Source organism: Oryctolagus cuniculus, chromosome 1 (assembly GCF_051225735.1).
Source record: "Oryctolagus cuniculus isolate XC-2025 breed Fujian yellow rabbit chromosome 1, ASM5122573v1, whole genome shotgun sequence".
Taxonomy (NCBI): Eukaryota; Metazoa; Chordata; class Mammalia; order Lagomorpha; family Leporidae; genus Oryctolagus; species Oryctolagus cuniculus.
The window spans coordinates 231,091,968-231,115,355 of NC_142867.1; the positions used below are offsets into that span (position 1 = coordinate 231,091,968).

General features: G+C 53.7%; 1 protein-coding gene across 5 annotated transcripts in view; it reads left to right on the top strand.

The window, feature by feature from the left end:
- GARNL3 (GTPase activating Rap/RanGAP domain like 3) overlaps window positions 1-23,388 on the top strand; it is a 162,051-nt gene that overhangs the window by 18,302 nt on the left and 120,361 nt on the right. For 2 of the 5 annotated variants that reach the window (XR_016225287.1, XM_051854945.3), the window contains exon 2: window positions 1,041-1,211. The exons of 2 other annotated variants lie outside the window; for them this stretch is intronic. Coding sequence is in view for 2 of the 3 variants with exons in the window: in XM_051854945.3 (XP_051710905.3) it covers window positions 1,041-1,211 (171 nt within the window). In the remaining variant the exon portion in view is untranslated. Of the gene's footprint in view, window positions 1-1,040; window positions 1,212-23,161; window positions 23,311-23,388 lie in introns of those variants that run through there. One more of the 5 variants, XM_051854960.3, reaches the window with a different exon arrangement.

Sequence of the window (23,388 nt, forward strand, 5' to 3'; positions counted from 1 at the left end):
CTGCATAGCAGCCTGGAAGTGGGCAGTGCCTGTCTGGCACCAGATGCCCATCAGTGGGAAGTCACTTCTCTTGCCTCCAGCCCCGCGGGCTCCCTCCTTGTGGACAGCACTGTCCCGAAGAACCACTGGACCTTTCGCCTTTTACCCCATCACAGTCCTCTGAAGAGGACGTTACAAAGAGTCCCTCCGGACCGAAGTGTTCTCTGAGACTGCTTTTTATTTTGGCTTTCCCACTGCCAAGCAGTCGCACTTGGTTGGCTTATCTGTGGTTCGAGGTCGAGGTGGGAAGAGATGCTGCTAACTGGCTTGGAAAACCATTCCGGCAGGGGCCTGGGTGCCTCCCTGCCCACGCAGCAGCCCCACGGCCTCAGAACTCCCTCTCCGACCTGCTTCCCTGCATCCTCAGAGAAGGCAGCAGGCACGCTCCAGGGATGCATTTCTCCGTTTGTTTACTTCCACGAGCAGTCCACATGGCAATCCCTCAGGCATTCACAGTGTAAGGCTACACGCCACTACTCCTCAACACAGGTTGGGGTCCTTTGTGTCTCCGGTGTTATTTGCCATACTAGCCTCTTTGTATGGCTTTTTTTTTTTTTTAAATTGGACATTAGGAGGTAAACCCAGCACTCCTGCGCTGCCCAGGGGTCATGGTCATGAAGTCCCACACTAGCTATTCTCTGGGAACCTTGTGGACATAGCTTCCCTTGCCAGGTCAGTATTTCCTTGTTCTAAATCAGTCTGCAATTGTTTGAAACTTGCTCCCCATCCTTAGGCCCCACTGACTTGGCCACGTGGATGGCTTACCTCACTGCCGAGGGAGGGGTAGGATCTGTGTGGTTCAGGGCACGCTGCACCGCTTTGTGCAGCGAGGTCGTGGTGCAGCCCCAGTGGTGCTCCTGGAGGAGGGAGGGCCTTGGCTTCTCCCTCCTCTAGCTTGTGAACGGGGCTGGTCTTGGGGTAGGAGTGCCGGCGCCAGGCCGGCGACTGGCCCGCCATTCTTCTGTGTTTCTCAGTGCCTGTCCCAACTCCTTCTGCTTCAGTACAGCACCTCAGCCTCCAGGCCCACTGATGGATCCGCTGACCAAGGGGTCCTGTGGGAGTCAGATGGCCCAAACCCTTCTCTGGAAAGCAAAGTCATCTCTCTCCTTCGGCATCCAGCCCCTTCAGACGTGGCCAGCGAAAGACCCTGAACTAGAGTCCCAGGTCAACCTGTAAGTAAGTAAGAGAAGCGTCGTTCCGGTTTGCGCTCATGTCCCGGCACCTGGAAGGCCCTTAGCGCTCAGGGAGCGTACATGCTTCACCTGTTGGGGCGCAGGGAAGGAGATGGCATTGTGTTCTTAATGATATCTTATTCATCTGGCAGCAAAAAATAAATTCAGATCCTGTCTCCAGGGGTCTTACAGCTTAGGGGATAGCCAGCCACAAATTAACACCAAGAAATTACAAGCTGTGAACTGTGTGGCCTGGATGCAATCAACATTTACGGAATGCCTTCTATGAGGGTACTTCAAAAAGTTCATGACAGAAATGTAGTTAAAAGAGAGGCTTATTTTGGTGCGGAATTTTTTGGAAATCCGTGGTCAACATCGTTGGTGGCCCCAGCATGCTATAGGGGGAAAGAGAGGGTCCTAGCATCAGCTGTCAAAGGCGAGGGGTGGGAGAGGGCCGAGCTTCCTTCTCCCCTAATTCCTCGTTAGAAGAGGCATTGTGCGTCCAGGGGGGCTGGCGATAACCCGAGGCCCCTGGCGCGGGAGCTGGGCGGGAGGCCATCACCGCCTACCTGACCCGCAGCCTCCTTTGTAGACTACAAGTCCCACAGTGCACCAGGCGGTGACGTGTCAAGGGGGCGTGCCGGACTGCTGGAGAGCCTATGAGGCACAGTGGCAGCAACCCGGCCGGTCGGCTTCCAGTTGTTATTGGTGGATCCGCTTAGGGGTGGGACCGGGACCTGGTAATTGGCAGCCGTAGAGCCGCAGAGCGGCGGCGAGAACGGAACACAGGGAGGGTTTAGGGGTGCGAGGGTGCCGGTGGCTGTTGGCTGGCTGGGACCCATCCGAGCACCGGTCCAGTTCCTAAGGTGTGTCCCTCGCCCGCCAGGCTCGCCAAGTGCCCTTGGGTGGAGTCAGGCCTCGGAGTGGACTCCAGGGTCGGGGCCAGGTTTGAAACTTGATTCCTGCGGGAGCCAGATGTCGGATTCTCTGGAAAATGGACCAGAAAAGATGAGTCTTTAAGAACCACTGCCATTTTGTGGGCAACGCATTCATTCAACAAGTATTTCTCAGTCACCGACACTTGCCCAAACATCTTAAATGTGCCTTCTCATTCAGTCTTCCCAGAAACCCAGGGAAGGGCCGCTGTTAGCTGCGCCTTATGATAAAGAAGCTGAGGCCTCGAAAGACTGGGAGACTTGGCCAGGACACGTAGCTTATAAGTGACAGGGCAGGGCTTTGAACCTACATCTGTCTAACTCCAGTGCCCACCTCGACCATGCTGTGTCTGGTGTGTCATCAGGAGAAAAGCGCTTATGGAATGTCTGTGTCCACAGGGTGTTTGGTATTGTCATGAAAAGAAAATAGTCCAGTGCTAGACACCAAGGAGGTTGGCCAGCCCCGAACTGGGCCCGCGTTGGGTGCCACAGTAATGCAAAGCCCTGCTCCCGGCCAGGAGAGGCGTCTGGTCTCCAGTAAGCCTCGGTCGGGCACCTGTGTGCTGTGCTGGGCCCTTTGCCAGGTGCTGAGGGTGTCTCCTTCCAGATCAAGTCGACTCGAAATGTGGGGGCCGTCCCCGGCAGAGGTGGGAGAGGCCTTCCCGGACAGAGGCGACTGGATGTGCAGAGAGCAGCAGCAGCAGCAAGGCACTCTTGCGGGAGGGGTGGGTGGTGGTGGTGGTGGTGGTGGTGGTGGTGGTGGTGGTGTGGGAACCTTGAGCACAGTGGCTTAGCGGTGCTTCCTGGGGAGTAGTGGGCAGCGAGCCTGGGAGGGCAGAGAGCAGCTGAGCCACTGGGCAGTGGGGGCCGTTGATGCTGGCTCTAGGCCGGGATATGGGTGATCAGATTTGCGTGTGGGGAAGGTAACTGGTGTCAGTGGGCAGATGGTTGCAGTAGGATATGGCTGGTGGCCTGGAGTCCTACTCGAGTGAGAGACGTTACCTTGGGAGATACTCGGGGTTCTGGGGGGTGGCAGGCACGATGCGGCTGATTGGAGGACTTTAGTGAGACGTCAGAGCAGCCCTGGTGAACACGTGGTTGTGGGGTAAGGAAGAGGGCATGGGAGTTTTGACTGGGGCAGCTGATGTTAACAAGAGGGCCCTGAGACCAGAGCACAAAACCCCCGATAGACGAAGACAAAGGTCATGAGATAAATGCCGTCAGGTCTGAAAAGGGACGTGGCTGCATATCCAGGGGTAGAGAGTACTTAGGGAAGTCTTGAGTAGTGTAAAATGGGCCCTGAAAAAGGAGTAGGACCTTCCTTTTCTTTTTCTTGGGTAGATTTATTTTAAAAGATTTACTTATTTATTTGAAAGACAGCGTTACAGAGAGGGAGTGAGACACAAAGAGAGATCTTCCATCCATTGGTTCACTCCCCAAATGGCTGTGATGGCCAGAGCTGGGCCAGACCAAAGCCAGGAGCCTGGGAGCTTCTTCCGGCTCTCCCATGTAGAGTGCAGGGGCCCAAGCACTTGGACCATCTTCCGCTGCTCTCCCAGGCACAGTAGCAGGAAACTGGATCAGAAGTGGGGCAGCCAGGTCTTGAACTAATGTCCATATGAGATGCCGGAGTCACAGGTGGCAGTTTTTACCCACTATGCACTGGGCCGTTGTTTGCTTTTTTTGTGGGGGGTGATGAAAGGTCTAGGCTGGCACCGCAGCTCACTAGGCTAATCCTCCGCCTGCGGCGCCAGCACACCGGGTTCTAGTCCCGGTTGGGGCACCGGATTCTTTCCCGGTTGCCCCTCTTCCAGGCCAGCTCTCTGCTGTGGCCAGGGAGTGCAGTGGAGGATGGCCCAAGTGCTTGGGCCCTGCACCCCATGGGAGACCAAGAGAAGCATCTGGCTCCTGCCTTCGGATCAGCACAGCCATTGGGGGGTGAACCAACGGAAAAGGAAGACCTTTCTCTCTGTCTCTCTCTCTCACTGTCCACTCTGCCTGTGAAAGAAAGGAAGAAAGGAAGAAAGGAAGAAAGGAAGAAAGGAAGGAAGGAAGGAAGGAAGGAAGGAAGGAAGGAAGGAAGGAAGGAAGGAAGGAAGGAAGGAAGGGTCAATCTGGGGGACAGATTGTGGAAGATGTTATACTGGGTCCTGGGTGTGTCGGGGCGTGGGGGGCTCTGAATGGTTTTCAAGACAGGCAAGTAATGGTTTGAGTCCTGTCTTAGAGAAGTGCATTTCACAGCTGTGTTCAGTGAAGAGGCCAGGAGGCCAGTTACCAGGTGGACTGTGGTGGGGCTTGTTGGTTGTAAGTGACAGAAACCCAGCTCAGATCGGCTGAGGCCAAAAAGGAGAGTGCATGGGTTCGTGTGACCAGACTACAGAAAGGGAGGCTCCGGCTTAGGGATGACCAGATGCGAAGCCGCGAATGCCACCAGGTCGCAGGCTTTCTCCCACCCTGCCGCCGCCCCCAGGCCCTGTCTCAGCCCAGCTCTCTACCGCGGGGCCTTCTTGGCTCCTACCGCTTGTGCGTTTCACCATGCAGCAGGCCGTGAGACCTCCCGCAGCCTGGGGTCTGTCCTCACAGCCCTGCAACTTGAGAGGGAGAGGCCCCCAGCTGCCCAGCCTGGACCTGGGGGAGGCTGCTCCCAGGGGAGGAGCGGGTCCTTCTGTCTGTCCTTGTGAGTGGACCAAAAGGAACGGTCAGGGGCTGGTGAACTGGGTCACGGAAGCTGGTGAGGCACAGTCCGTAGCTAGTCACAAAAATAGCTCAGGAAGTCTTTTCAAAGACAGTAGTGTGGGACCTATTAGGATGCCTGTGGGTGGGACCCGGGAACCTGGCTTAAGGTGCTGAGCACAACAGAAAGTTTGAAGATCAAAAAGCGCTGGCGGTCGCCCTGGAGCGGTAGAAGCCGTGGGACACCTTTGAGGTCACAGCTGGCATGGGAGAGGGAGGCCAAGGCAGATGCGAGGCTTTGTGATGCAGCCAGCACGTGGCTTTGCTCCGGGCCTATGGACCACACGTCAGGGACAGGGGACAGTTCCTCCATCGGGCATCAGCCCAGCACAACTGGAGAAGGCAAAGGAAGGTGTCAGGAAGGCGGTCGTTCAGGCCCAGGAGGTCAGCCACAAGGGGAGAGAAAATAGTCGGCAGAGATTTTAGTCTCACAGAATTATCGGCAAATTATTCCCTGCTATCCGCCCTTCCTCTGGGTTAATTACAACGTCCCTCAGTAAAGTTAGATTTCTTTCAAAGTCTGTTTCCGGCTAAATTTCTTCCACCAAGCTGAATTAGCAGTAGTGTACCTTCCTGTCTTTTGAGGGAAATGGGCATGTGTTTTAAAGAGCTTGTCCCCCAGGCGTCATACAAACACCAGGCAAGTGTATGCTTTCAAACGCTTTGAAAGACCTAGTTGGCCCCTGAGTGACAGGACACTGTCTTAGAACACACTGCTGCACAGTGAGCCTCCAGGTTTCCGGTGAGCTCTGTTCCCCCACTGTTCTGTTTCCGTGAGGAAACCTTCCTATCCTTGGAGAAGGAGGTTGGGTGGCTAACTCGCCCCTTCCCCCTTTCCGCAGCGGGAAGGCCAGCAGCTTTTCAAATAGAGCCAGAAACCCTCGGGAGACCTGCGTGATTCAGGTGAAGACGATGGGGTGCTGTAACCCCCAGAAAGCCCCCGGTGACACTGGTTCTGTGTCGTCTCAGATGGGCAGAGCTTTCTGTGAGTGGGAATCACAGACCTAATGAGAGTCACTGAAGTTATGCAGGTAACCCCCCCCCCCCCATCATGCAGCAGCTGACATGCTCTCTCAGGTGAATTAGATTGGAAATGGAGAGCATTCTACATCAAGGAAAATAATGAAACAGGTCAGCGCTGTGGCATAGCAGCTTAAGCTGTGCCTGTGGCGCCAACATCCCATATGGGTGCAGGTTCAAGTCCAGGCTGCTCCACTTCCGATCCAGCTCCCTGCTGATGTGCCTGGGAAAGCAGTAGAAGATGGCCCAAGGGAGACCCAAAAGAAGCTCTTGGCTTCAGATCTGCCCAGCTCCAGCTATTGCGGCCATTTGAGGAGTGAACCAGCGATGGAAGACCTCTCTCTCTCTCTCTCTCTCTAATTCTGTCTTTCAAACACATAAATAAATCTTTTTTTTTTTTAACAACGAAACAATGATGCACCCGTATGGGGGTGGTATATCTCTGAGAGTTTAATCCAGTGGCCTCACGTTCAGGTCCTTTGGAGAGCTTTTAAGAAGTTACACTCTGGGGGTGTGGTTGCCAAAAGGGCTTGTACATTGTCTCGCCTCCTGTTTCCGTATGGGAAAACACACCTGAGTCTTCGAGAGGCGGGTGTGCACATGCATCTGTCCCTGTCCCCTGCCGGGCCTGGCAGTCGTGAGACAGCAGTTCCCCCGGCAACCCCAGGCAGTGTCTGGCCCTCTACAGACCCGGCTCTCCTCCTAGAGGGCTGTCCCGAGGTCTGAACTCGGGGAAGGAGTAGGAAGCCTGTTTGGCTACAGAAGTCAGTCTCGTTTGCCAATGAAACCCTGACGGTAAGGACTTCCATGTTCTGATCTGCATTTGCCTAATTCCTGTCACTAATTCTCAACTGATCCCAAACACACAGAGAGAGGGGTTGATCTGTTGATAAGCTCCCAGTGCTCCAGCAGCCCTGAGCCAGGTGAGGACTTGTGGGGTCGGCCTGCCTGCTCTCGGATTATTCCCGTGTTCTTCCCTGTTCTTAACAAATTTTTAAAAGTTTATTTTCATTTTATTTGGAAGGTAGAGAGCTAGAGATCTTCCATCTGTTGGTTCACTCCCCTAATTCTGGGCAGGCCGAAACCAAGAGCCAAGAGCCCAATCCGGGTCTCCCTCCTGGGTAACAGGGACTCAAGTATTTGAGCCATCACCTGCTCCCTCCCAGGGCACACATTAGCAGGAAGCTGGATTGGAAAGAGAGTAGCTGGTATTTGAACCAAGATCTCCAGTGTGGGATGCAGATATCCTAAGCAGTGTCTTTTTTTAAAAAAAAAATGTTTATTTGTTAGGCAGAGAGAGAGAGAGAGAGAGAGAGCGATTGATCTACCATCCACATTTTCACTCTTCAAATGGCTGCAATGATCAGGGCTGGGACAGGCTGAAGCCAGGAACTTCTTCCAGGTCTCCCACATGGGTGGCAGAGGCCCAGGGACTTGGGCCGTCCTCTGCTGCTTTCCCAGGCACATTAGCAGGGAGCTGGATGGGAAGTGGAGCAGCCAAGACTTGAACTGGTGCCCATATGGGATGCCAGCACTGCAGGCCATGGCTAAACCTGCTACGCCACAGCATGGGCCCCTAAGCAGCATCTCAACTACTACACTAGTGCCCGCCTTCTTCCCTGTCTTACAGGGTACCTGGCAAGCAGAAAGTGCTCACTAAGTATTTTTGGGGGGTGTCATTTAGGAGAATTCAAGCATGCATCCCAGGTATCGCTTCTGGAGCAGTGGTGGTCTAAGCCCAGAGGACATCGGAGCAAGAAAGGAAGACATGGAATTCTGCAGATATTCCCACATGCAAAATGACATGTACCGGTTATCAATGCAGTGTAACAGGGAAAGATTAAGAACCATTTTACTAGGGGATTGATTAAATAAAATATTATGGAATAATATGTAACCATAAGAAAGAATACACATGTTTCTGTTATTTTTAAAAAATATTTATTTAAGGCCCTAAGGCCGGCACTGAGGCTCACTAGGCTAATCCTCCACCTGTGGCACCCGCACCCCGGGTTCTAGTCCTGGTCAGAGCGCCGGATTCTGTCCCGGTTGCCCCTCTTCCAGGCCAGCTCTCTGCTGTGGCCCGGGAAGGCAGTGGAGGATGGCCCAGGTACTTGGGCCTTGCACCCCATGGGAGACCAGGAGAAGCACCTGGCTCCTGCCATCGGATCAGCGCGGTGCGCTGGCCACAGTGCACCAGCCACAGTGGGCATTGGAGGGTGAACCAACGGCAAAGGAAGACCTTTCTCTCTCTGTCTCTCTCTCTCACTATCCACTCTGCCTGTCAAAAAAAATTTATTTATTTGAGAGGTAGAATAATAGACAGAGAGAAGGAAAGACAGAGAGAAAGGTCTTATATCTGCTGGTCTACTCCAGAAGTGGCCGCAACAGCCAGAGCTGGACCGATCCGAAGCCAGGAGCCAGGAGCTTCTTCTGGATCTCCCACATGGGTGCAGGGGCCCAAGCACTTGAACCATCTTCCACTGCTTCCCCAGGCCATAAGCACAGAGCTGGATCGGAAGAGGAACAGCCGAGACAGGACCTGGCTCCCATATGGATGCCGGCACCACGGGTGGAGGCTTAGCCCGCTATGCCACAGTGCCGGCCCCATGTTTTTGGTATTGATTCTGGGTAGCGTGCTGCCACTTGGGAAAACACAGCGGAAAGTGGAGTATATGCAGCTCTTGCTCTATAAATGCCTGCAGCATCTCTGGTATGTGCAGGCAGCCGGGCCCAGGAGGTGGGGAAGCTCCCCTCACGGCCTGCTGTGCTCTTCAGTTTCGAACCAAGAGAGTGCGTTGTCTCTTCAGAGTGAAATCTGGCTGTACAGACACAGCTGTACAGTTTTCAAAAGCAACCCTGTGCAGGGCCACATGACCGAGGAGACGGTGGAGGGGAGAGGAGACATGAGTGGTGGCTCTGAACTCGCGTGGGAAGAGGGTGGCAGTTCTGCTGGCCGGGACAGGAATGCGAGAAGTGGGCGTGAGCCTGCTCTGGGGCACCTCATGTTTGGGGGACTGCTACGGTGTCCCTGGAACTAAGTCTGGCAGCTGTCAGTCTGAGCTTACAGTGGGGCAGAGAGAGTTGGAGGTTTGGCTCGGGGGTCGTCCGGACAGAGGTAATACGTGAGAACTCAGGAGAAGTGAGGTCCCCGGGAAGGGTGGCAGCCTGGACTGCTGGGAGGGAAGGTCCATCTCCACCAGTCCAGGTGCTGTGGGGTCAAAGACGCAGCCTGCAGGCACGCGGCAGGACTCCGGGCTGCTGCCCCGTGGCTTCTGCGTCTCTGTAAAGACCCCCTGGCCCCTTTCTGATGCTCGGCTCACGGTTGAGCTCAGCCTCCACCACAGAAATAGCTGCTAACAGCAGGCGTTGTCCTCCAGGAGGTTATGCCGTTGCTAAGAATTGTATTCCTTTGACTATTCAAGTCTTCAGGTCTTTCACATTTTGTATTCCTGAAGGACCAGCAACCCATTTTTGATGCTCACCTCATCTCAAAGAACAGGACAGAACATGGGAAGGACACACTATAAATAGGAATTAGGTAGTTTTTCTTTTTTTTAATCAGTATTTTCAAGAGACAGAGGCCATAGTGTAGGCCACCCTGCCCTAAATTCACCTTAGCCAGCACTCATTTATATCAATCCCATCGCTGCCTTAGAGACAGACTGGTCACTTTCTTGTCATATCCTATAGTAATCAGTGATCTTAGCTTCACTGCACTGCAGCCTGTATTCCAGTATGGGTGCCGTGTGCGGTATTTGGCTTCTTTTGAAGAACTTCCCGCCTTCCCTCACCTCACCTCTTTGGGTCACCCTTGGTTGGTTTCACCGTTTCATTTTCTTTTTTTTTTTTTAAGATTTATTTTATTTATTTGAAAGTCAGAGTTACACAGGGAGAGAAGGAGAGGCAGAGAGAGAGAGAGAGAGAGGTCTTCCATCCGCTGGTTCACTCTCCAATTGGCCGCAACAGCTGGAGCTGCGCCGATCTGAGGCCAGGAGCCAGGAGCTTCTTCCAGGTCTCCCACATAGGTACAGGGGCCCAAGGACTAGGGCCATCTTCTACTGCTTTCCCAGGCCACAGCAGAGAGCTGGATCAGAAGTGGAGCAGCTGGGTCTCAAACCAGCGCCCATATGGGATGCCGGCACTGCAGGCGGTGGCCCCACCCGCTACACCACAGCACCGGCCCCATCACCATTTCATTTTCTTTGGAACCTATCTCCGAATCAGAAGAGCTTGGTGAAGTGAACATTTCAGAAAATCTTCCAGGACTGCAGTTGGACCTTAAAAGCCCACAGGAAGCTGCTTTCCTTCCCCACGGCCTGAATGTGCCTGGGGGGAGCAGCGCAGATAGCAGAGTGGACCTAGAATGAGACCCTGAGATCATCTACAGGGTGACGTCCCCCTCTCCTGGGTTACCTAAGGCAAAGCTCCCATCCGTTCCGCAGACATTCGTTTTCCACAAATTGGTATCGGCCGTGAGAGGCGTCAACATACGCCACCCCAAACTGGGCCACTTTGGCATAAGCATCGATGTGAGCAGAGGGGGTTGAGCAAAGGGAGAGAAAGCCCTCATTTCTCCCCACGTCGAGTAAAGGCAGGGCAGAGCTCCCGCTTTGGGAAGGTGTCCCCGCTCCTCTCCCACACCAACGGGGAGGGACGGACTGCTGAGGGCGCCGCATGAATCTGCACCAGCTACCTTGCTAAGCAGCCCGCTCTGCCATTCGTGCCCACATTTTGCTTCCTACAGAGTACCGCCCTTGGAAGCCCAGAACCCCTCTCCTTTGTCCAGTGCCTTCTCCACAGTCCACTGCCCTCTGTTAAAGTCGCGGAGAAGCCCCCAAGTCTAACTGCTCCTGTGAGTTTTCATTTCTTGCCTGTGGACCCCTCATGCTAGTAAAATCAAGCATAGAATTTATTTGCCTTTTCGCTTGCTCATCTGTCTCTTGGCAGTTTAATTTGCAGGCATCAAGAACGGAGCGTAAGATTTAAACAAAAGTGTCTCCTACCTGGTAACTGTGCTTCTGCAGCGAGGACATTTTAGGCTGTGGCAAATTCTGCGTAGGCTCTGGTGTTCCCCTAGTTTTATCCTCTGTGTTGTGTTGTCAGGTGTGCTGCTCCCTGAGGGAGGCCAGGGTGCTCAGCCTGTTTCTTCAAATTTTCATTGTACTCAAACTATATGCCAGATAAGTGCTTCATATGCCTGTCGTCCTATTTATCAGCACTTGTGGAATTAACTCGTTGATCCGGCCCCTCTATACAGCTGCGTGAATTGAGGCCCAGAAGGGGAGGTTTGTCGCCAGGTCAGAGACTGAGTTCATGATGGGTTGGACAAGGTTGAGTGACTATGTGGAAACATCTCTGGGTGTGTATCGTCTCTACTCATTGGATGCTAATTTATTTCAGTTTAAGTTCAGGATTCTATTATTTTCTTTGCATAACTTTTAAGATTTTTTTTGTTTGAGTTCTCCTTTAAATGCCGTAAAACGCTCTTTAGCTTAAGTAGAACAGTTGGCTGAGTTTTGAGAGATTGACTTTTACTGTTACGGTGTCAGTCAGCCCCACCTCACCGTATTTACTGTTTAATCGGAGATGCCAGTCACGAGACATAGACGTCAGCTTCATGATGAACTGACAGCCAGTGAGCCGAGCCACCATTTGTCCATTGTGATGGTTCCCATAGCGTTTTCTTTGCTCATTCATATTACTGGCATTGCATTAACCTATGAAATGAGCTTTCTGAGATTAATGTGAGGCAGTTACCTGCAGTATTTTGATGGCTGGCTAAAGCGAATGTCACGGGGCCAGCGCTGTGCTGTTGTCGGGTGAGCCCCTGCACCACAGGAGCCATCATCCCATGTGGGCACAAGTTTGAGTCCTGTCCACTCCACTTCTGATACAGCTGCCTGCTGACCTGGGAAGCAATGGAGGATGACCCAAGTGCTTGGGCCCTTGCACCCCCATGGGAAACCCCGAAGAAGCTCCTGGCTCCTGGTTTTGGATTGCTCCAGCTCTGCCTGGTGTGACTATCTGGGAGTGAACTAGTGAATGGAAGATCTCTCTGTGTCTCTCCCTCTCTGTGTGTGTATCTCTGCCTCTCCAATAAGTAAATCTTTTTTAAAAATGTCATAAATATGCTAAATCAGGCAGCTCAGTTCAGCCATCAGTGGGATTGTGGTCGGTCATAAGGATCGTCTCTCCCGATCCCAGAGTAAGTTACGAAGTGGTCTGCATGTTTGTGCTGTCCCGCTGTAGGCACCTGCCGAGTATAGCGGATCCACCCTCCCGGGTTACCCAGCTTCCTGTAAAGACGAAAAACCTAAGGGACATGATGGCTTTCCTTGGACATTTGAAGGACCTTCCTGTAGAAATGACCTTAATTTGTCTTATTTGACCCCAAAGGGTTAACTGGCTTGTTTTCTCTCATCTAACTGTCCATCCGTCCATCCCTCCCTTGTTCAACAAAATCCTGCGAAGACTAACTCCATGCCAGGTATTGTGTTACGTGTAAGGCTTCAGCCTTGACCAGAAGCAACAGGGAGCCTGCCATTTTGAGGCTCCTGTTCTAGTGGGGAGGCAGATGTTGATCCAGTACGCTCTGTAATTCCTAGTCTGGAGGGAAGGGGTCCAGAAGAAGAAAGAGGAGGGCTTTGGAGGGAGCATTCCAGGTCCCAACGTGAGAAGCAGCTCAGCAAGTTGGTTGGGAAGGAAGAGAGGCAGCCTGGCTGGAGGGCTCCCGGGGAGGGGCGGGGGTGCCAGACTTGACAGGTGCACGGGGGCGTGAGTGAGGATGTGATGTCAGGAAATGGAAGGGTGTGGACGTGGACCAGCTGGTGGAGGTTCGGCTGTGATAGATTTCAGCTGAATAGAGAAAAGAACTGTGTGACAGGAAGAAGGAGAACCTCGGGACGCAGTGTTTCTTATGAGAGGGGTAAGCAGGCACTTGAGCACTGTTTGTCAGATACAGGGAGAGGGCACAGTCGCACATGCTGGCCTGGACGCTGATGGACGTCTGGTCTCTGGGCCTGGAAGTCTGTCAAAGTCTCTACCCACGCGGTGAGGGTGACGGAGATGAGGTGTTTTGTGGGATTTTGTGGAGGAGCTGCCTGCCATTAGCACCCATGGGTGAGAATTGGGTCTGCTGTGCGTCTCGGTCTGGCTGTCACAGAACCACAGAAGGAATGCATTCAGTTACAAAATCAGATGCTTCGATCCCTCTCCTGAGGATTCTGATTGAGGAGGTCTGGGGTGGAAAGTGGCCATTTACATATTTAAATTAAGAATATTGTAAAAGCAAACTTGAAAACTTGCAGGGAACAATAGAGACTTTATGACATCATGGTGGTGAAGCATTTCTTGAGTCAGAGAAACAAGGCCATAAAGGAAGTGTGAGAATGTCTATGAAGAGTTTATAAACTTCCACATGATCAGAGGTCCTATAAGCAAATAAAAAAAAAAAAACACACAGTCTGGAAGAAGGAATCTTCAATTTATTAGCCATAAAAGGGTTGGATTGGGGACCAGCACTGTGACGTAGTAAGTTAAGCCTCCGCCTGCGGCACCAGCATCCTTTATGGGCACCAGTTCTAGTCCCAGCTGCTCCTTTTCCAATCCAGCTCTCTGCTATGGCCTGGGAAAGCAGTAGAAGATGGCCCAAGTGCTTGGGCCCCTGCACCCATGTGGGAGACCTGGAAGAAGCTCCTGGCTCCTTGACCTTAAAAGGGGGTGGGGTGGAGTTGATATTCAGAATATGTATATCCTACAGATCACTTAGAAAAAGACCAACAACACACACACAAAAAGGGGGTAGGCAAGGGACTTGGAACAGGGAAGTCATGAAAAGGTAGCCCAGGCGGTTGATAAGCACAGTAGGATGTTTAGGCTGTTCAGCTATCAGGGGAGAGCAGATTAAAACCGTTCTCCCGCCAGCGCCGCGGCTCACTAGGCTAATCCTCCGCCTTGCAGCGCCGGCACACCGGGTTCTAGTCCCGGTCGGGGCGCCGGATTCTGTCCCAGTTGCCCCTCTTCCAGGCCAGTTCTCTGCTGTGGCCCGGGAAGGCAGTGGAGGATGGCCCAAGTGCTTGGGCCCTGCACACCATGGGAGACCAGGATAAGTACCTAGCTCCTGCCATCGGATCAGCGCGGTGTGCCGGCCCCAGTGCGCTGGCCGCAGCGGCCATTGGAGGGTGAACCAACGGCAAAAAAAGGAAGACTTTTCTCTCTGTTTCTCTCTCTCTCACTGTCCACTCTGCCTGTCAAAAAACAAAACAAAACAAAACAAAAAAAAAAAAAACAAAACAAAACAAAAAAAAACGTTCTCCATGAGGCACCACTTCATATCCTTCCGACTGACCAAAACTAGTGTCTGGCAGCCCCAAACAGAACTCGTAAACTGCTCAGGGGAGAGCAAATTCGTGTACTTACTTTGGGCAGCAGAGTTGTCACTAGGTAGAAAAAAATGATACGTGCTTTATCACCCTACAGTTCCACTGCTGGGTTACAATCCAGGGATATGATTGCACTCGTCTGGAAAGAGACTCTAAAAGAATGTTTAGTACAGCAATCGGGAGCAATAAATATCTGACAGTCGGGGAACGCGGGACATTGTGCAGCGGTGTACGTGAGTGGCAGAGCTGCTGCGTCACAGATCCCAGAAGCAGAATGTTCGTACACAGCCACTTGCAGGAAGATGTGCCCGGTGCAGTTGTCATTTGTGTAAGTTTTGTTTTTTCAGATTTGTTTATTTGATGAGATGATCGATGGTGTGTGTTAGGATACTCCTGTGCAGCAGTTGCTGTTCACATAACATTCAGCTCTGCACATGGAGTCATTCTGCTGCTCCTGGATTATCCATGTAGTCTTTTTTTTTTTTTTTTTTTTTTTGGACAGGCAGAGTGGACACCAAGAGAGACAAAGAGACAAAGGTCTTCCTTTTCTGTTGGCTCACCCCGCAATGGCCACTGCGGCTGGCACACCGCGCTGATCCAAAGCCAGGAGCCAGGTACTTCTCCTGGTCTCCCATGCGGGTGCAGGGCCCAAGGACTTAGGCCATCCTCCACTGCCCTCCCGGGCCACAGCAGAGAGCTGGACTGGAAGAGGGGCAACCGGGACAGAATCCGGCGCCCCCACCGCAGGCAGAGGATTAGCCTATTGAGCCGCGGCACCAGCCTATCAATGTAGTCTTGTCTAAATTTTTAAGTTATTTATTGATTTACAAATAAATGACTTATTACATTAAAAAAGATTTGTTTATTTAAGAGGCAGTGTTACAGGCAGAGAGAAGGAGAGACAGACAGATCTTTCACCCACTGGTTCTCTCCACAAATGGCTGCAACGGCCAGGGTTGGGCTGATCAGGAGCCAGGAGCTTCCGCGTCTTCCACAGGGATGCAGGGACCCAAGCACTTGGGCCATCTTCTACTGCTTTCCTGGGCCACAGCAGAGAGCTGGATGGGAAGAAGAACAGCCAGGACTCGAACCGGCACCCATGTGGGATGCCAGTGCAGAGGCTTAACCTACTATGCCACAAGGCTGGCCCTCGATTTGTGCTGCTACAGCCAGGGCTGGGCCAGGCTGAAGCCAGAAAACCGGATATTCTTCTGAGTCTCCCACATAGGTGCAGGGGCCCAAGTACTTGGGTCATCTTCCACTGCTTTCCCAGACCACAGTAGAGAGCTGGTTCAGAAGTGGAGCAGCCTGGTCTTATACCGGCGCTCATATGAGATGCTGGCATCGTAGGCGGCGGCTTTACCTGCTACTCCACAGTGCCGGCCCCTTCAGTGTATCTCTAGTGTCTATCATGTAGTTATTTACTGTTCTGTGTTTTGAAATATTTCATGGTGCAACAAACTAGAAGAGGAAAAAAATCCAGATGATTCTGATATATAGCTAGATCTAGAGTAAGTGTTTCTCAATTTCAACATGTATATGCATCCCCGGGAGATCTTGTAACATGCTGGTTCTGTTCCATTAGGTCTGGAGTGGGGCCTGAGGCCCTGTATGTATGCATTTATTTTTTGTAAAGATTTATATGTATATTTCAAAGGCAGAGTTACAGAGAGAGAGAGCGAGAGAGAGAGAGGTCTTGCATCTGCTGGTTCACTCCCCAGATGGCTGCAGTGACGGGCTGGGCCTGAGACCCTGTGTTTCTCCCCCGCACAGGCCCAGGGACTACACTGAGCAGCGGGGCTCGGAGTCTTGGATTCTGACCATCTAGGGACCACGGAGAAGCACTTGCGGCTTCCAGGTCTGGGTGCAGTGGGTGGCAGATCTCGTGAACCTGGAGACTTTGAGCCCCTGAGGAGACGGCCTTGGGAGGGGTTCCCCACAGAAGCAGGTGTGCCTGCAGGTGGTGCATATGGCGGCTGCTGACTTTCCCCTTACTTTCGGTTTCTGTCTGACACTTTCTGCTCATACATTTATAGATCCCACGTGGATCAGTGTTTCCCAAACCAAATTATACTGTGGGCTAGAAAACCCACAAGCCTTGGCCTCACACGAGAGGAGAAGCCAAGGTCAGTGCAGAGTGGGGAAGGGAGGGAGCAGGCAGGCAGACACGGGCTTCACAGGGGTCGTCATCTGGGGCGCATTTCCCAGGTTTCTGGGTGGAGGGTCTGGAGCTCAGAAGAGTGTGACAGACCCCCTCCCCCCACCAGGCTCCTGCTGTGGGCCCCTGCACCAAAGGCTGCAGAAGTCACTTAAAAAAGGATGCAAAGGGACTGTTTGTGATTTACCAGGCTTGCTACATGCGGGTGTGCTTTGCTTGCACAGTGCTGTTATTCCTATGAGATCCTGTTTTTCTTTCCTACTGCACCACAGACTCTGGGACAGCAGGGTCCAAGCATCCCAGGGTCGGCACCCGGCACGGTTCCTGGTCCTCTTAGGTGCTCGGTAACTGAGTGTTGAATAAGTGAAAGAATTTTGACTCAGATTTTTTTTTAGTTAAACTTTGTATCTTGAGACAATTTCAGACTCCTGTGCAGTTAGAAGAAATAACACAGAGAGAGCCCATCACCAAGTTCCCCTACAATATCACAGCCAGGAAACTGACATTTGTACCCTCCACTGGTCGTGTTTAGATTTCCCAGGATCGCACACATGGGTCACGTGGAGGCTCCTGCATCTGTCACCCCAGAGAACACAGAACGGTCCCATCCCCTCTGGGTCCCTCAGGTGGCCCCTCCTCCTGCTGTCATATGTCATTTCAGTATCGCCATATAAATGGAATCCTACGGTAGGTAACTCTCGGGATTGGCTTTTTCCACGCAGGATAGTTCTCCGGAGACTCACCCAGGTGGTTCCTTTTCACTGCTGAGTAGTATTCCGTGGTGTGGGTATGTCAGTTTGTTTAACAGTTTGTCCCTTGAAGAACATCTGGATTGTTTCCAGTTCTTGCCTGTTGTGAATGAAGCTTCCGTGGGCGTTTTTACAGGTGTTTGTGAACACGTTCTCACTTCTCTGGGATAAAGGTGTTTCGTTCTCTGAGGAACTACCAAACTGTTCTCCACGAAGGCTTGGCTTGCGTGGTGCGTCCTCACCTGCAGGGTGCGAGCGAGCGGCCTGGTTCCTTCGCCTCCCCTCCCTCGTTTTGCCGGTTGCCATTTTTCATTTTGGAGATAACGGTTTTCAAGGTCCCGGCAGAGAGCACTAGTGCAGGGAGCCTTGCGGTGACTCATCCTAAGACATTGTGAATCCCAGAGAACCAGACTTACTCCAGGGGCACATGTCTGTGTCAGAAACGTAGAGGACATCTGAATACCGTAGGACCGATGCATTCCAGAATGTTAGAGAAAAGAGGGCTAGAATGAGAAATATGACCAGACAGTGGTGAAAACAGCATCAGATATGCCGAAGGCGTGTCAGAGGATGTGTGCCAGTGGGGGCTGGATGGAGAGGAGAAGGTGACAGGACGGAGCCCGCTCTGTCCCGGTGTGGCAAAGGAGAGCCGAGGTAGGCGTTTGTTCAGCAAATACCTGTTGAGGGGCGTTCCTACACCGGGTGCTCTGAAAGACACATGGGGGCGCTGGATGTTCAAGGTAGACCAAGTCCCTGACAGGGTCACTGGCACTGAGTTAGGGACTGCCGTGTGCCCCACGACACGCTGAGCACCTTACGATTGCTTTTTGTCTCCCTGTGGAGAAAGGCGTATTTTCAACCCCGTGTTACCAATGGGGACGTGGGCTCAGAAAAGGGTAGCGCGTCCGAGGCCGCAGGGGTAGCGTGTGATGCGGCTAAAGGCCCGATCTAGGACTGTCTGCCCACTGTGTGAGAGGTGGGTCTTGCTAAGGGGTGGTAAACCCAGGGTGCGGGCACAGGGAGCCCCAGAACGGCTCCCAACAAGGGGCAGTCATCAAGGGGCTCGGACTCCCGGGCCCCTTGTCCTAAGAAGTGGTCCTGTGTCTTTGCTGCTTCCTGGGGTCCTGTGCCTTCAGCAGGGGACAGCCCCCCCACCCCCCCGTTCTCCCAGTAGGCGTTAGCATGTGATCGCCTCTCTGCCTTCCCATGTCACTTGACTTCAGAAGCAGACAGCTGGTCCCCTTTTGCAATAAGCTGTTCTACTTCCTGTTGTTAGGAGGCCCTGGGCTCCCTCCAAGACTAAATCTGTACCTGGCATGTTTTTCAGCTTCTCTGTCCTCAAAAGGGGGATCCCTCCCATCTGTCTCTTACTGCCAGCTTGTCGGGGGGCTGACGCCTTGCCCTGGAGTCCTGACATTGGACTGCTGGTTGCTTCACACAAACCCTCCTTGACCGCGGACAGTCCCCTTTCTCGCCGTTGGCTTTAACCCTTCCAGAGGGCTGGAGGCCAAGGCCATTAAGGGGTGGATGGTGGGGTCTGACCAGCCCCGAGGGTGGGTCACAAATCTCGAGTGGGGACCCACGTAAGGAAGCGTGCCTCCCCACCCCCACTCCCGAGGCGGCCTGCCAGCCTCTTTTGCCCTTATCCAGTTGCAGCAGCGCTGGACTCTGGAAGAGATCCTCCGCTTTCCAGGAGGCTGACAGAGATCGAGGCCGCCTGTCCCGTCTCTGTGTGGAGCTGGGATCTTTGCTGCCATCCCAGGCCATATGTAGAGGTGTAGCGCGGAGCTCCTCGGCTCTGTTCGCGCTTGCCAAGCGGATCCAGCGTCCTCACACATCAGTTTGCCAACACAGAAGGGTTTCTATTCAGAGCCTGGACCGCACTGCACGCGGGAGCTGGAAGCGCCCTGGGTCTCGGTTGCGCCTGCCTTGTCCTGACGCCGTGCTCTCGCCAGGGTTCACGTCCCCTCCCCTGCCGTGACAACAGTGGGTCCCACATCTGTGCTCGGTGAGGTCACCCTGCTAAGCGAGCACTCAGCGTGGAGGAGGCGTGGTGCTGAGCTGCTGCCCTCAGCCGTGCCCTGGGCAGGCTGCAGCTCGGCCTGGCTGGGGGAGAAGCGGTTTTATCTTAAACTCCTCAGAAAGCGAGCAGTCATTTATGCTGATCGCCCCTTCCCGGGTCTCAGGAGACCTGCGAAGGGGAATCCATCAGTTTAGGAAGACCAGTCGTGACCGCTCTCACGTACTGACCGGCTGGGCTGAGAACTCGCTCTGCTTCTGCTTGCTTGTTCTTTATAACCCCGTTAGGCGACGGGTGTTGTCAACCACGTTTTATACATAAGAGACCTAGTGCCCAGGAGGCCACGGCCCCCCGTCTATGGCTGAAGCTGCCACTCAAGGCCTACATTGCCCCCTCCCCCTGGGGGAGCACCAGGCTTGCCCCTCCTCCTGGAACGGTGCGCAGCGTGGCCGTTCTGAGTCACCTGGAAAAGCCGTCATTTCTGTGCCCCTCCGGCTCAGAACCCTCTTTCCCTGGCCCCCACCCCGCACCGTTGTTGGAATCACGGAAGTGCCGAATGAGGAATAGCGTGGGCGTCTGTGCTTCCACGAAGCTCCTGAGGGGTCTAGTCCAAGGGAGCGTAGTCTGGGAAACCCCGCTCTGGAGTGTCTTCACTGCCGTGCTAGTCACAGGGTCCGGGTAGACCCAAAGCCAGCAGCAGGGGCACCTGGGCTGTAGTGCAGGGCTTGGCCCCTCTGGACAGGGCCAGAGAGCAGACAGATTGGGCTTTGGGAGTCATACGGACTTCTCGGCTCTGTGTTGTAACACAAACAGCCTTAGATAGTCTGAAACCAATCGACATGGCTGTGTCCCAGTAAAACTTTGTTTTCAAGAAAAACAGGCCGGGGGGGGCGGGGGCAGAAGCAAGCATTTGACCCAGCAGTTGAGACGCCCGGGTCCCCTATCAGAATGCCTGAGTTTGATTCTTGGTTCTGGTTCCTGCTAACGCAGACCTGGGAGGCAGCGTTGATGGCTCAAGTGATTGGGTTCCTGCTGCCCACGCAGGAAACCTGATTGCGTTCCCAGCTGCTGCCTTTGGCCCAGCCCAGTTTGTCATTGCAGCATCTGGGAAGTCAACCCACACATGGGAACATGTCTCTCTCTCCCTCTCTCTCCCTCTCCCCCTCCCTCTCCCTCTCTCTGCCTCCCTCTCTCTCTCTCTCTCTCCCTCTCCCTCTCTCTCCCTCCCTCTCCCCCCCCCCCCCCGCCTCCCTCTCAGATAAAAACCAAGCCCAGCCCAGTCTGCTAACCTCTGATAGAGTCACCCTGGCCCACCAGCCCCTGACAGCCTCCTTCTGTGAAAATTATTCTATAGTTCTTCTGTTACCTCTGGAGAGTTGTATCGGTTAAAACGAAATGACCTATTGTAGTAGATAAACCCTGATTCATAGTGATATTTTCTTTTTCTTTCTTTCTTTCTTTTTTTTTTTTTGACAGGCAGAGTTAGACAGTGAGAGAGAGACAGAGAGACAGAGAGAAAGGTCTTCCTTCCGTTGGTTCACCCCCCAAATGGCTGCTATGGCCAGTGCGCTGCGCCGATCCGAAGCCAGGAGCCAGGTGCCTCTCCTGGTCTCCCATGGGGTGCAGGGCCCAAGGACTTGGGCCATCCTCCACCACCTTCCTGGGCCACAGCAGAGAGCTGGACTGGAAGAGGAGCAACGGGGACTGAATCCGGTGCCCCAACCGGGACTAGAACCCGGGGTGCCAACGCTGCAGGCGGAGGATTAGCCTAGTGAGCCGCGGCGCTGGCCCTCATAGATCTAAAACGAGGAAGACTGCTTCTCATTCCTGGCACAGCCTCACTGAGGGCATTCCTTATTGGAATCTCCTGTGTGGCATTTCAGAGTAAGGCTCCTTTGCGTGTGGGGTCGTCCCCCTGGGTGTTCAGGGTCCTCTCCATTCAGCCAGTGGATGAGGAAGGAGACCCAGGATTGATCATTCACGAGGTATGTTCTGAGCTGGGCCTGGAAGAGGCACCCGCCACTTTCACCCAGATCTCACTGGTTAGAACTCTTAGGACTTGGGGTCCAGAAACAGGGATTTTGCAAGCCCACTGGTCTCTGGCATCTCGCTCTTCCCTGTTTTTCTTTCCTTGAAAGCCATCCAGCGCTCTCCCAGGCTCACCTCTGCCTTGTAAGAAACCTTGCTGAGGTCGGCCAGCAGGAGCCAGCATGCCGCTTCACTGGGCTTCTCTCTAGATACCTCCCCTGGAGCCGTCGGCTCAGGAGGCACACGATCCGCCTTCTGAGTTACGGCGGTGTTAGTGTTACCATGCATTCGGCTGCCGCGTCATAGAGACCCCATCTTTCCAGCCTTTGAAGTCAGTTTCTTACCTGGTTGGTGCCTGTCCACTAAGGCTGTGCCGTGGCCTGGAGATTGTTGCCAGGGTCCCGCCTTGTATGAGTTTGGGGAACACATAGGCACTGACAGGTAAACCCCAAGCCACCTGGATAATGCAACTGAACATTTATTTCTTGACCATACAAGACAGAAGTTCTGGTAAAGCTGTGGCCTTCTGCGTGTTCCTTCAGAGAGCCAAGTTTCTCCCATTTTGAAGCCCTGCCCTCCTTACATCCTAGTCGTCTTCCCGCCCAGCCCAGCCGGGAGTGGAGTGCCTTCCCGAGGGCTGCCTGGAAGTGGTGCTCTTGATTCTGCCTGGATCGGCTGGCCAGAGCCCAGTCCCGTGCTTTCACGTACTGCGAGGGGCCTTGGGAGTGCAGTCCAGGGGCAAGCCCAGGAAGGAAGACCAGGTGCGGGCCTGGCCTGGAGAGTCCGCCTCCTGGACCAGGGCCGTGAGCACGGGGGACTAACGGCCAGTTGCTCATCTGGGAGGATGACGACAGGCAGGCTGCCTCCGCGCTCACAGGGGAGCTGTCAGGCATTTGCTAATCAGATCCAGAGAAGCGCGAATACCTTCATTAGCATAGCGAGCATTCTCTACGCCAGGCAGTGACCAGACCTGGGGACTGGGAGGAGGACTCAGGTCCTCTCAGAGCTCTGGGTGATCCCCTCTGTTCCCAAGCTTTGTGCTCCCTGCGTGGGGGAGCCGGGAGCGGGGGTTGGAAGGACTTTTTAGCATGGCTGCTGTTCGTGCTCCAGTGTCTGGAGAGACAAAGCCCATACAGTCCAGCCCGTTCGCACCGTGAGCAGCCGCACTGCCTGCGGTGTGGCGCCTGAAAGGAACTCAGGAGGAGGCGGAGGGCGGCAGAGAGCAGCTGGTTGCCTGTGGCCGCCCTAGTTCTGTAGGTCACTCTTTCCTTCTCTGAGGCCTCCAAGGGAGGCGATTGCTCCAGGGTGTAGGGGTGTCATCTTTTGTTGTTTGTTAGGGAGCTGGCCCAGTGTCTTAGACTCACTCGCCTGGGTGGTGCTGAGGGCAGCCGAGGCACCGCCCAGAGCCCCACATCCTGCTCCTTTCATGCTCCCAGCCAGTCATGTTAGAAGCCGCCGCCGCGGCCGATTGCATGGTGGTCCTGGCTGCGTCTGCAGCGGTGGGCTGCCATCCCGGCACACACAGCATTCAGGCAGCAGCCGCTGGGCTTCCGTGTGTGCCGGCCCTCTGTCCCTGGTGTGGACACTCCTCTCTCTGGGTAACCCCGGGCTGCCGGGAAGGACCCTGGAACTGATGTGCGTGTAGGGCAGTGACGGTGTTCTCCAGGCACTCAGAAGGTGGGCACAGAGCACGCATTTAACCCAGGCTGGAACACGCCGTGGAGGGACGTTTCTTACTCTCTTTAGGTGATTTTTTTTTTAAGTAGAAAATGAGGTCACTGGAGGCAGGAAGGTAGCCGGGCCCCCTGCCACAGCTGATTCATTGTGCATTTTCAGTGAAGGCAGTGAGGACTACAAAAGGTTAAATTTCTCAGATAAGATTAATTCGGCCATCTCGGTGAAATGGTGGAGGCAGAATAGCATTAGACTCTCTAATCTCATTTCTCTCGTGCTGTCTTCCTTGGAGCCTATCAGACAGTGTCCTGGCAGAGAGTCAGGCCTGTGGCTGCTAAACATCTCAGCCGCTCTCTGATTTAGAAAATGTAGCCTACCTTGTAAGGAAGGATGAAAAGGTACTCGGTGCACCTCTCTCTTTGCATGTTAGATCCCGAATATTTTGAATACATTAAACCTGTAATTTTCAGTGTTTT